Raw genomic sequence first — 12,299 nt, forward strand, 5'->3', positions numbered from 1 at the left:
TTAAGTGTTGCAAATGCACTTGTTTGTTTGTTTGTTTGTTTGGTTAGTTTTGGTTTTGGTTTTTCGAGACAGGGTTTCTCTGTCTAGCCTTGGCTGACCTTGACACTTGCTTTGTTAGACCAGGCTGGCCTACTCACAGAGCCACCTGATTCTGCCTACCAAGTGCTGGGATTAAAAGTGTGAGCCACTACCACAAAGCAAGAATTTGTGTTTTGGCTGGGTTTGGTGGCACATGCCTTTAATCCCAGAATTCAGGAGGCAGAGGCAGAGGCAGGTGGTTCTCTGTGAGTTTGAGGCCAGCTTGATCTACAAAGCCAGTCCAGGTCAGCCAAGACTATTACACAGAGAAACCCTTCCTGTTTAAAAAAGAAAAAAACCAGGAATTTGTGTTTTGAAAGACATCTTCTTCAGAGAGTTCCTACACCTGGGAATAAAATGAAAACATCCTTATGATATTTCTGTGGTTTTCTTTTAAGAAACCAAAATTCCAGAATCGTCACTACCCAATATCCCCAAACCTTATCTACACCCACACGCTCCCTGACTTTTTACACTTACTTCGTGGACCTTTGGCTTCCCTTCATAGAGACATGCCCCCAGATGTGTGACACCTGGAAACAAATCTAAAACTCAATCACTTCATTTGCATGCCGTCCATACGTTATGGCACTTGCTGACCAACCGCGTTCCTTCTTCAGGCAGCTTCGTCGCTCTGAGTCTTCCCCACTGTAACTCTTTCTATAGTCCTAGGACTTGTGGGTTTCCTGTTCCAAGTTACTACTGTGATACTATGGTCTCATTGGTTATTAATTGTGCATATTGTTGTTTTGTTGTTGTTGTTTGAAAAAACAAGTCAGGGGAGGGATTACAGGATGCCGCCTTGTTCTTTTGTGATCACTCTGTGCAGCTACACTACATTTCACAGCTGTTGTTCACAGTACGTTTTTTGGATTTTTTTTTTTTTTGAGACAGGGTTTCTCTGCTACACAGAGCTATCCTGGCTATACTGCACTCTCTTTGGAGACCATGCTGGCCTCGAACTCACAGAGGTCCACCTGCCTCTGCCTCCTGAGTGCTGGGATTAAAGGTATGCGTCAGCACACTCAGCCACAATACATTTTTCTCACGTTATTTTTTAAAACTCTTACGATGAACCCGGCAAAGGCTGACATTTATCCACGTGGTACAAGTGAAAAAGGTAAAGATATATTTATTATATGTGTGAGTGCCTCAGCTGTGTACCACATGCATGCAGTGCCTAGCAAGTCCAGAAGGGGGCATCAGATCACCTGAAACTGGAGTCAGATAGTTATAAGCAATCATGCAGGTGTTCTTTGTTAGAGCAGTCAGTGCTCTAATCTGCTGAGCCATCTCTCTAGTCCCATAGTCAGAGATTTAAAACAAAATTCATCAATTTGCCGAAACCACGCAGAGAGTCAGGGACAGAAATCCTATTTCTGTTTGAGGGCTCAGACTCTGGATGCTGGGACTTTGCAGCTCACATTCAATTACAAGTGCTTCGAGCTCCAGACAGAGATCAAGGAAGAGATCAACACACGTTTGTCTCCTGCTTTACTTTGTGATCAGAGTGGAAAAGACAACGGTAAGGATATGTGGCCAGTGCAGCTGTGATAGGGTCTCTCTGTGCAGCCCTGGTTGACCTGGAACTTCCTATGTAGCCCAGGCTGGCCTGGAACTTGTGGCAAGGTTCCTGCCTCTGCCTCCAAAAGGCTGGGATTAAAGGTGCGTGCCACATCCCGCAGGCGCTACGTCAAATAGCAATCTAAGTGAGACAGTTAGCTCCCTTAAGAGTCAGGTGAACATAGGGCTTATGGGGAGGCAGGGCAGGTTCATGAGCCCCCTGGATCACCACCGTATTTCACAGCCCTAAGATATGGAGGTGCCATGTCTTGTAGCTATCACCCTTTAGCCACGAACACAAAAGAGACACTAGAAATATCGTAGGTTTCACCTGCCTCTCGTCCAAGCAGCCACTCTCTTTCTCTGGACCTCAACTAATATGAAGCAACTATGTGTGTTAAGAAGGAAGCTGAGAACCCTTCACAGGCAAGTCACTGCCAAGAGAGCTCGGTTTATATAAAGAGCCCTGGCTTGGAAACGCAATCTTCCCCTTTTGTCAGGCACTCGGTGCTCCAACACACCCGGTCCCCGTGCCCACTTTCCATCACATCTTTCCACCAGAATCAGGTCCTCATTGACTCTTCACTTACTTGGTCCATAAAGGCGTTTAGCAGGGAGACGAAAGGAGCTGGGTATGTTGCAAAAATAAACGCAGTTGCGTTTTCTCCCACGGTGAGCAGTTGTCCGTCAGCAAAGGCCATGAGTCCATCTGTGGAACACAGAGCTTGGGGACATTAGTGTTTACAGGAAAGGGCTTTAACTGGCAATGTGGCATAGCCTGGGGTAACCCCAAAAGGGAGTCTCAGCTACTGGCCCGTGGGCATGTCTGTGAGGGACTGTCTTGCTAATTCGTTGATGAAGGAAGGTCTATCCCACGGTGAGTGGCACCACTCTTCAAGGAGGTGGTTCTGTGTAGGCTGTACATGAAAGCTATGTACTGTGAGACTGTGGGTACACCAGCAAGCACCCTCCTTCCATGTTTTCTATTTCAAGTTCTTGCTTGAACTCCTGCTTTGACTTCCCTCAGTGAGAGACTATGTCTGTAAGCTGATATAAACCCTCTCTTCTATCACAGCAGCAAAAGTCAAAGGAGAAGAGAGGTCTATGCTCGGTCTTAAGCAAAACAATAGCGCCAAGCAGTCTTTACGGGAAGACAATCTTAGAGGTGCCCAGGGAACTCCAGGATGGTGAGTCAAAAGTAGAAAGCCCTTAGCGGACCCGGTGGTTCACTCTACGCTTGGACCAAATCTTTAGTCAGCAGGGTCTTGGACACCTGTCTTCTTTGGGGGAGGGGGTGTGGCAAGGGCAAAATCTTGGAATTGTCAAGATTGATCTAAAACCAAAGTGTGACTTTAGTAAGCAGAAGCTGGAGCTGCTAGAGGCTCCCTACTAACCGTAACCCTGACTTCAGGACATGAAGGTCTACTTGGGTAATGACAGTGCTATGGAAGGCCTGTAGGGACCTCAGAGTCAGGGAACTGGCAGCCACTGAGCCAGACACATCTACCCCAGGCCTCTCTTTGCTGAGATGCTGGCTCCCTGGGTTTCTGGTCTGGCCTCGAATCTCCCTTAGACATCTATTTCTCAGAGAGAGACCGTGGGGAGAGGCCCCTTTGCACAGCTGGTTTCCCTAGGGTTTGGATTGTCAGAGTCTTTGGGGTGCCACTCCCGATGCTCTGAAGCTTGGCGTGTATGAGAAGAACTATTTTAACAGCTGGTGCCACAGAACCCCAAGAGTGCTTAGCCTTAAGGACTTTGGGAGTCCCTTGTGTTCCAGAGAAGGAAAGTGGGTTCTACATGGTTTGACTTACATATTTACTAATTAGTTCTTTATTCTGAGACAAGACCCAGGCTGGCCTTGAATTTGCTTTGTAGCTGAGAGTGGCCTTGAATTCCTGATCATCCATCCTTCCTCAACCACTCAGGTTCTAGGGTCACAGGCGTGTGGCACCATGCTTCATTCCTAAGTCACAGAGCTACTAACTGCCATGGCCAGAGCTCAGTCCTGGGTCTGGGATTGCCAGGACCACATTTCCTGAGGGCTCCTGGGCAGAGGCTGCCACCTAGTGCTTCTCCCTTCAAAGGCATGACCTCAGATTCCCACTGTAAATATTTATTGGGTCACAGTTTTCATGACCCAGCAGGACCTCTTTTCTTGTCAAGTCAAAGAAAGCAGCAGAGAGGCCACGCACTGGCATATTGCGTATGTTCATATTGTAGTGCAGGGTGAACCTGAAATTAGCCTCTTAAAAGTTGTGCCCTCAAGTTGGGCGCGGTGGTGCACGCCTTTAATCCCAGCACTTGGGAGGCAGAGGCAGGCAGATTGCTGTGAGTTCCAGGCCAGCCTGGTCTACAAAGTGAGTCCAGGACAGCCAAGGCTACACAGAGAAATCCTGTCTAGAAAACCCAAAAAACAAACCAAAACAACAAAAGTGACTTATATTGTGGGGTCTAGAGAGGTGGCTCAGCAGTTAAGAACTGTAGCTCCTCTTCCAGAGAGGAGCTGAGTTTGAGTCCCAGCACCCACATGGTGCCTGTCTCAAAATGGTCTGACTCCGGTTGCAGGGGAATCTGATGCTTTTCTTCTGGTCTCTTTGAGCAGCAGACGCACAAGTGGTGCACAGACATGTAAGCAGGTTAAAAACTCTCCTCCCCCCTCCACCCCACCCCTGTCTCTATTAAAAAACAAATCCCCAGATTTTACTTAAGGGCTTCCCAGTTGATAGCACGGCCTCACTGTCATTGTCACAATGTATCCTGTTCTTTCTCCATCTCACTGATTCCTACCAACAAATTCAAGCTTTCACAGCAAGCCCCACTAGCCCCCTGAATCTTTGGACTGGGGGTGTAGGGGGGCGGGGAAGCAGTACTCACCGTAGTAAACGCCAAAGACAGTTGCAGCCCCAAAAAAGGCTCCCAAAAACTGGGCTCCCACATAAAACGGGAACTTGAACCACTCCATCCTTCCAAAGACACACATTGCAAAAGACACAGCTGGGTTGATGTGGCCTCCTGCAAGCAGAGGAGACAATGTGGGGCAGGGGAAGGGTGCAGATTTAGACTACTTATCTGAACGCAGACATTAAAAACTCGGTGTCAGTAAGCAGCTCCTCTTTTTAAAGTGGAGTTTTAGCCATCGGTGAAGGAACACCACATGTAGACTCATGTAAACTACCACTGTGAATATATATTTAAGGCAATGGAGGCGTAAGGCCATATATAACAGTTCTTTAGTGCATGCCCAGAGGCTGTAAAGCCATTCTTTGTACTTGGAAAGGATACTGTCCTGGTGAACCCCAGTGCCTGTCCCTGAGGCAGAGGGGTTTTGTTGGAGGCGACTACCGTGTCTGAATGAATCCTTCTAGATTCTTCTGCATAAACAATGTGTTTTCTCACACAGATATGTGGCAACAAATTCTTCAACACAACCAGGCCATACATAGTGAAGTCAGCTTCCTGATTCTTAGCTACTCATAAGGTCAGAGAGATGGTTAGCTCTGCAGAATGCCGCAGATGTGCCCACGTGACTGTGGACTCAGCTGCAGCATTTACTGAGTGATCTGCCAGATATTATGGCTGTGGCATTCTTTAGACTTAACCTAATGAAATGGACTCTACCCTAGTTAACTGGTGAGCAAACAGAGGAACAGGAGCTTTATCTGAACATAAGAGCCAAGTCCCATTAATTCACTTCTAGACCTCCTTCAGCACATTTATAAATATTTCGCTGCCTTGGGGCTGGAGGGGCATCTCAGGGTTAGGAACTCATACCGCTTCTGCAGAGGACTCAAGTTTGGTTCCTAGCACCTGCACTAGGTAGGTATCACAACGCCATCTGTAACTCCAGTGCCCTCTTCTGGACTCTGCATGTACCTGCATTCACATGCACATGCTCTCCTCCTCCCCATACTGTGGGGACCTGTGCCAAATTCTGCCATGTCAGAAATCCTGTGCTTAGGCTGTATGCTGTGACCTTCGAGTTGCTGACCTTTACCTCACCACGAGGTCTTGTGTTCTAGGCCATCCTTGGACTATTTACCTTTGAAAGAAGTAGAGAAGTTTCAACTTGGAACCACCCAGAGGATCTAGGAAGTTCTTACAAGGAACTACTCAGAGAACTAGGAAGTTCTACAGGGAGCCATTTAGGCTATTGCATTCTTGCCCGGGGGCTAGGGTGAGTGAGATAAGAAGAGATCCTCAGCCTGGTCTACAAAATTAGTACAGGATGGCCAAGGCTACACAGAGAAACCCTGTCTCGAAAAACCAAATAAAATAAAATAAAAAGAATAGATCCTATCGACCTTGCCCTATATATGTTCCTGCTAGTCGGCAATAAAGTGAATCTTGACCAGAAATGTCCTGACTTGATTCGTTATTTCTTGCATCTCTGTATCCTACTTTCAATCCCCACTCCCTCTTTCAGGTGAACCCTGATTCAATTTTTTCTGCAGGCTGGGACCCGACATCATCATCATCATCATCATAATCTCAAAGCATGATAGATCTGCCTTGAAAGTCAAGTATACATATACATGGGCACAGCTGAGCTAGCATGGTGGTGAGGAGGGGGTGCGTAAGATGACCCTGAAGAACATGGATGGCAGTTTCATATGGAAGGGGGGGGATCAAATTCACTTTCAAGATGAGCACACTAAAATGTGGACCTTCAGGTTAGATGTGAGCAACAGTGATGACAACAATCCTGACGGCCATGGTGATTATGAGGATGGTGATAACCCTAAGCCCTGGCCCTCTCTGGTGCCACAGTCAAGCATGAGTCTAGAAGCCCAGCCCCCCTGGTGAGAGCCATGCTTTTCCCCAGTCTCCAGTCCAAGGTTGACAGTGGGTTTTGGCTGCTAACCCACAAGCATAGTCACCTCTGCCATCCAACTCCAGTGAATATGAGCAAGAAAATTCCAAAGCATCAAAGCATCAGTGACTTCCCAGATCCTTACAGATGCTTCACCTATGGGGTTTTGCATTTATGGGCTTCAGAAGGCAGCTTAGTAAGAATGTTGGAAACATGAATTTGCACAAACACAGGGGCTGGTGGGAAATTCCTGGAGCCAGGCTGCCATCTGTTCATCTGTGGGCCATTAGTTAACACAGGCCAGGCCAGGGAAGATGACACAGAAGATTCAACAGCAGCCGACAGAGCAAATGAAATGCCTTCCATTTTCAGACTTTAGAGGGGAGGAGGGTTTGAGCATAGAGAAGTTGGGTCTCTGAGCATAGTGGATAAGCAAAGGTACCAGGTAGGAGAAGCAGCATGGCTGCTCCCCTTTAAAGGGACAGAACCATATGATCTAAGGCAGCCAGCCTGGAGGCACTCATTGCGGAAGGACAAGAGGGCAATAAGTCACCTCTGATCAAAACCATCCCTCAGGAGTGCCTTGCTGAGTGAGGCTTCTAGAATAAGTTCCCTTCTAAGATAGTTTCCCACAGGTAGGTTTACACGTTGCCATCTCTGGCAAGCACCCTGAAAGCCTAATTAGCCTTGAATGCCACATGACGTCAGCCACTTGGTAGGCATCTTAGAGAAGAAAGCAGATGGGATGGCCAGGGGGCTTTGCTTAGATGCTGCAGATGACAGAAGTCTGGGGACAGTCGCTTGGGAGTCAAGGAGGGTAGATCTGGAAGGTAGCTTTGAAAACTACTGAGGGGAAGGGACTAAGGGGAGACAGAGAATTCAGAAGGGGAGGGGAAGCCATGGCTGGAGTCCAGAGGGCTGGAGAACTTCCTCCCTACAGACCTGAATGGCTTTCTGCACGGCCAAGGCCAGAGCAGTGTGGTGGAAAGAACATGAGGACTAGGGTCAGTGAGTCCTGCCCCCCCTGCCCCCCGGGTATCGGCTTGCCAAGGTTGCTTTGATGATCGTGTTATACACATAAAGATTCCCCGAGGGGAAACAGCTGGGTCTAACAGACCCAAGACTCGAGTCTTGGGAGAGCTAAGCGAACTCTTTTAAGATTCTGCTGTAGGCAAACTCCTTCTTACCACCTGTGCACACTTCTGTGTTGGATACCTTACAGACAGGGGAACTCGTTTATAAAATGCTACATCAAAAATGGCTACCAACATGAACTGTGGAGAAGCCACAGAGGGAAAGGTAAAAGGTAAAGGCACTTGTCACCAACGCTAGCAACCTGAGTTCAATCCCTGAACTCAGAACTCAGAACTTCCGGCCTCCACATGCTTCCCACGGCATATGTTCACACATATGTGTACACACACACACACAAACACACACACACAACTTTAAAAACTAATTGCCACTGGGCAGTCTTCATGCTTTGAGTAGCATGTTACATAATTAGGTGTGGTAAGCTCTGATTGGTTGGTTTGCACAGTCACGGTTGAGCAGGATGATAAAACTCCTTTATAGCAAATTAACTCCTTATACTGTGGCCAAAAAAATGGGATCACATTCATATTCATGTCCTGCATGCACTGGCTGTTCTTGGAGTCCTCACAAAGGTCTCCCTTGTGGCTACAGACCATGTTAGGTTCAGCTGCCTTGGCAGACACGTCCCACATAATTGTCTTCTCTGGTTCCTGCAGCCACTGATGCCAAGACTGCTGCTGTGGTTCTGTGCTGCTGTATTAGAGGGTGCATGCATTGTCCCTGCACATTCCTGAGTCATCAGTCCTCACAGCCTGAACTTTGCTAGGTCTAAACAGAGGCGTGACAGGTACTCCCGTGCCAACTCCACCAGCCGTCCACCAGCCGTCCACCAGCCAGGCCCATCCACCATTTCATTTGTGTTTTGAGGGTCTCAGGGTCTCTAACTTGGTCAGATCCAAAGCCCCGCCTGGAAGGACCTCTACATCTCTGCTTCCCACTCACAAGAGCTTAGCCTCAGTACACAGGCCGGGCGGGGGGGGGGGGGCATCTCTTTGCCACCTTGCTACCCCCTCTCATCCCTCCTTCTGGTCCTTTCAACCCTTTCCCCTACAGTGACTCCTCAAGTCCCCACACGCAGCCATGAATGCAAAGCTCCATGAGCTGCAGTGGCAGTGAGGAGAGTCAACTATACTGACAGAATCCAAGTCCCATATGGTTACTTGACAATGTTCAGCTCAGGATATCATGCAAGCAAAACACTCCAAACCAGTGGTTCCAAACCTGTGGGATGCAACCCCTCTGGGGACGGAAAGACCCTCTCAGAGGGGTTGCATATCCGATATCCTGCACATCAGATATTTATGATATGATTCATGACCATAGCAAAATTACCATGATGAAGTAGCAACAACATACCTTTACAATTGGGGTCACCACAACATGAGGAACTGTATTAAGAGGTCACAGCATAAGGAAGGTTGAGAACCACTGCTCTAAACCGTGTCTTCACCTTTAAAAAGTGGTTGAAAATGTTTCTATATTCATAATGGATGTGTTGAGATTATGTGTTGGGAATGTGCTGGGAGGCTTAGGGGACAGTGGTGCAGTATCTTGACCACTTGTGTCACGTCTGCTGTCACGGTTCCCCCATGCTAACTTGCCTTCCGCAGGAACAGGGACATTTCCCAATAAGTCTTGTGCTTCCCTTAAGGTCAGTGATATGATGCAGGATTCACAGCAAAAGCTCGACAACTTAAATGGAGACACTGTTCATGCCAAACAAATCACAAACATGGAACTCTGACTGCCTGGCTACTGTGTTGTCACCCAGTAAAAGATCCCTTGCAGTATCACACCCCAGAAGGCTGCGGGGACTCTGGGCATCATTCTTCAGCATTCCGGTGACATATTTATCACAAGACCAGCCAGATCACCGCAAGGATCCTCTACCAGAGTAAATTTGCCCCTAATAGACCAATGAGGGTATTATAGCCCATGATGACCTGAGTCAACTTTGCTCTCTTTCCTTGTCAGATGCAGGACTCATAGCAACTTAAGGACCCTCTCTCAGGCCCAGTGCTCTCTGCATCATGAAGACAATAGTACGTCCCAGCAGAGTGTTTTTGTAAGGGAGAGAGATGATTAAGGATGCCCCAGAATAGTGCCTGACATGTTGAGGTGTCTCAATGCCCAACTCTGACCAACTGTTTTGCCTTAGTGCTCGGTACCCACGTGGGATGCTCCATGACTCAGAACACTTGGTCCCACCCTAGGTTTCTTCCTGTGTTTCAGACTGCATTCAAGGAAGAACTAGGATAACATTTTTTTTTTTAAAGCTCAGATACACATTATCATGAAGACCACGTTGCACAAGACCTAGCTTCTCTGATTGTGGCTGATAAAGGCCAAGGGCTCACCTCTGCTGGTGTGACTGACTTTTGCTGAGCTATTCTCAAACTTAACTGGGAAATGGATTCTAAGACTGAGATTCAGAAAAAAATGTAAAAGATAGTGAGTGCTGGAGGGTACACTGGGATGTCTCAGGTGTGAGTGCTAACCCAACCTGACCCCTGCTCAGTGTTGCCTTTGCATAAGCCACTTACTGTTTGATGGTACTTAAATTTTATCATCTATAAAAAGAGATCAATACATACTCTTGCAGGGCTGAGACACAATAAATAATGTATGTGAGGCTCCAACCCTGCTAGCACACTGGGATTGTTGTGAAGGGCCATGATAATGACGTCTACTGCCTACCAGAGACACCTCCAGTCACATAAATGGCCATCACAACTGCCATTGCAAATCCAACATTGATGGTGATGATTCCACCAGCGTGTCCTCGACTGAGGACTGCTTGGGCGATAGAGCCACATCCAAGGACCTAGAAGTGAAAAACAAAACAGCTTATTAAAGAAGTGGGGAGGGCACTGGCTAGTGCAGTATGCATTCATGGTAATAATAAGTGGTGTGTGTGTGTGTGTGTGTGTGTGTGTGTGTGTGTGTGTGTGTGAAGCAAAGGCATGAATTAAGCTTCTTTCAGATATCAAACAATTCAATCTATACTGTTCTGCCTATCTCCAAGGCTACATCTAGGTTGCAAATGAATCCTACTAGGTGTTTAGAATGTGAACAGTTGCCTACAACTTATAAGTCAGGCAAGTTGACATCATGGTCCAGATGCCTCAAAGGGATGAAAAATGGAGATTCCAAATTGAGAGTGTAAAAGCCATATATAAGAACTTTCCTGAGAGTGGTGAACTGGCTCTGTCGGACCTCCGTGAGGCTGTCCTGGGAAGCCCGTTGGAGAAATGTAATTTATATATGAGACATTCAATACATACTTGGGTGGAGCAGAAAGGCCTGGTTTCTGGAGGGAAGCCCTTGATGTGCACATCACAGACAAACACTGCCTTCGTTCGCAGCATAGTCCACACTAAATGGCAGCCCAGGCCGCAGCAGCATCAGCGCTCCCTTCCCCTTCCACAGCGCCCTGGCTCCATCCAGAGCCTGCTGATTTTTTTCTCTTTCTAGAGTTTCTATCATCACGACTGCCTAAATTAGGCCTATGTTTGTGTCTTTATTTTTCCTTTGTGATCTGAGGCCAATTAAATGCTGAATATAACTTCTGAACTAAGTGAGTGGCATTGAGTATGGTCCTCAGGGAGTAGGGTTGGGAATCGCTGTCATCTAAGATGAGCTACTCAGGGCAGCCAGGGCAGAATCTGTGGCTGCTCTCCAGACAAGAGTAGTCCCCCAGCCATGCTCTGCTGCACACGACCTAGTGTGGGTCCAGAGGGAACAGGAAAGCTTCAAGTGGCTTGACAGTCCCTGAAGAGGCCTCTGACCTGTCTTGACTTCACTCTGCTAAGTAGTCTCCCTTTATATCCTAGATGCTGAAATCACCTTGGGAGCAGTGGCGAGAGAGGGGAGTTTGTGGGCTGAAGGGGAGAGACAGAAGGAAAGGTAAGCCATTAGGGGCTCCTGTGACCCTCATCAGAATTGCCACCCAGGAGACTGCAGCACATATATGCAGCGTTGCAGTTTTTTGTTTGTGTGTGCATGTGTGCATGCGTGTGCGTGTGTGTGTGTACGTGTGTGTGTATAATGTGCATGTCTGTGCAGAAGTGTGCAGGTGTACACACCTGTACATGTTTATGAGGACACCAGAGGAGGGCAGGTGTTGAACACCTTCTCTGTTGCTTTCTACCTGATTTTTTTTTTTTTTTTTGAGACAGTGTCTTCCACATGGAACACAAAGCTCATCATTTCAGACAAACTGGCTAGCGAGCTCCAAGGACCCCCAACAGTGAGGTTCCAGGTGCATTTAGCCTGGCCTAGCAAGTGATCGGTCTAGTTCTTCCTGCAGTAGATCTGGGCAAATTCCCTCAGCTGGTGCAGGAGACATAAGGCGTGACAAAGCTATGGATATGTTGTCCACTGTGTCCTTCCCTGTGGCCCCAAGTCCCCTTCTCTTCCCTCTTTATCTATGTTGCATCTACCAGGCCTCCTCTCATCAGCTCAACACACTCAATTGCCCTTCTGCAAAAAGCATTTCCTACAGGACTCGGTTCTTGTTAATAGACTGGAAGGTCAGAAGTTCATGTGAGCAGCGAGTTCCACTTCCACAGAACTACTTCAAACCCAAGGCTATATGTAGGTTGTGCATGAACCCTAGATTTGGCCAGGGTTTGGCAAGACATTTCATTTCTGATCCACTGGAATTATCTGAAGGTTGCTGCATTCATATGTCTGCCTTGTGGGTATATTGCCTGCTCACTGAGACTGTATTGGAAAGCAGGTCAGAGGACCT

General features: G+C 47.6%; 2 protein-coding genes across 2 annotated transcripts in view; both read right to left on the reverse strand.

Annotated features, from left to right (window-relative positions):
• Positions 1-12,299, reverse strand: part of Myzap (myocardial zonula adherens protein) — a 725,358-nt gene that overhangs the window by 281,177 nt on the left and 431,882 nt on the right. The window lies entirely within an intron of this gene.
• Aqp9 (aquaporin 9) overlaps positions 1-12,299 on the reverse strand; it is a 39,007-nt gene that overhangs the window by 5,068 nt on the left and 21,640 nt on the right. Inside the window, exons 2-4 of the mRNA XM_051156763.1 lie at positions 10,244-10,370; positions 4,516-4,653; positions 2,232-2,350 (exon numbers count right to left, since the gene is read on the reverse strand). Coding sequence (XP_051012720.1) covers positions 2,232-2,350; positions 4,516-4,653; positions 10,244-10,370 — 384 coding nt within the window. The remainder of the gene's footprint in view (positions 1-2,231; positions 2,351-4,515; positions 4,654-10,243; positions 10,371-12,299) is intronic.

Source organism: Acomys russatus, chromosome 14 (assembly GCF_903995435.1).
Source record: "Acomys russatus chromosome 14, mAcoRus1.1, whole genome shotgun sequence".
Lineage (NCBI taxonomy): Eukaryota > Metazoa > Chordata > Mammalia > Rodentia > Muridae > Acomys > Acomys russatus.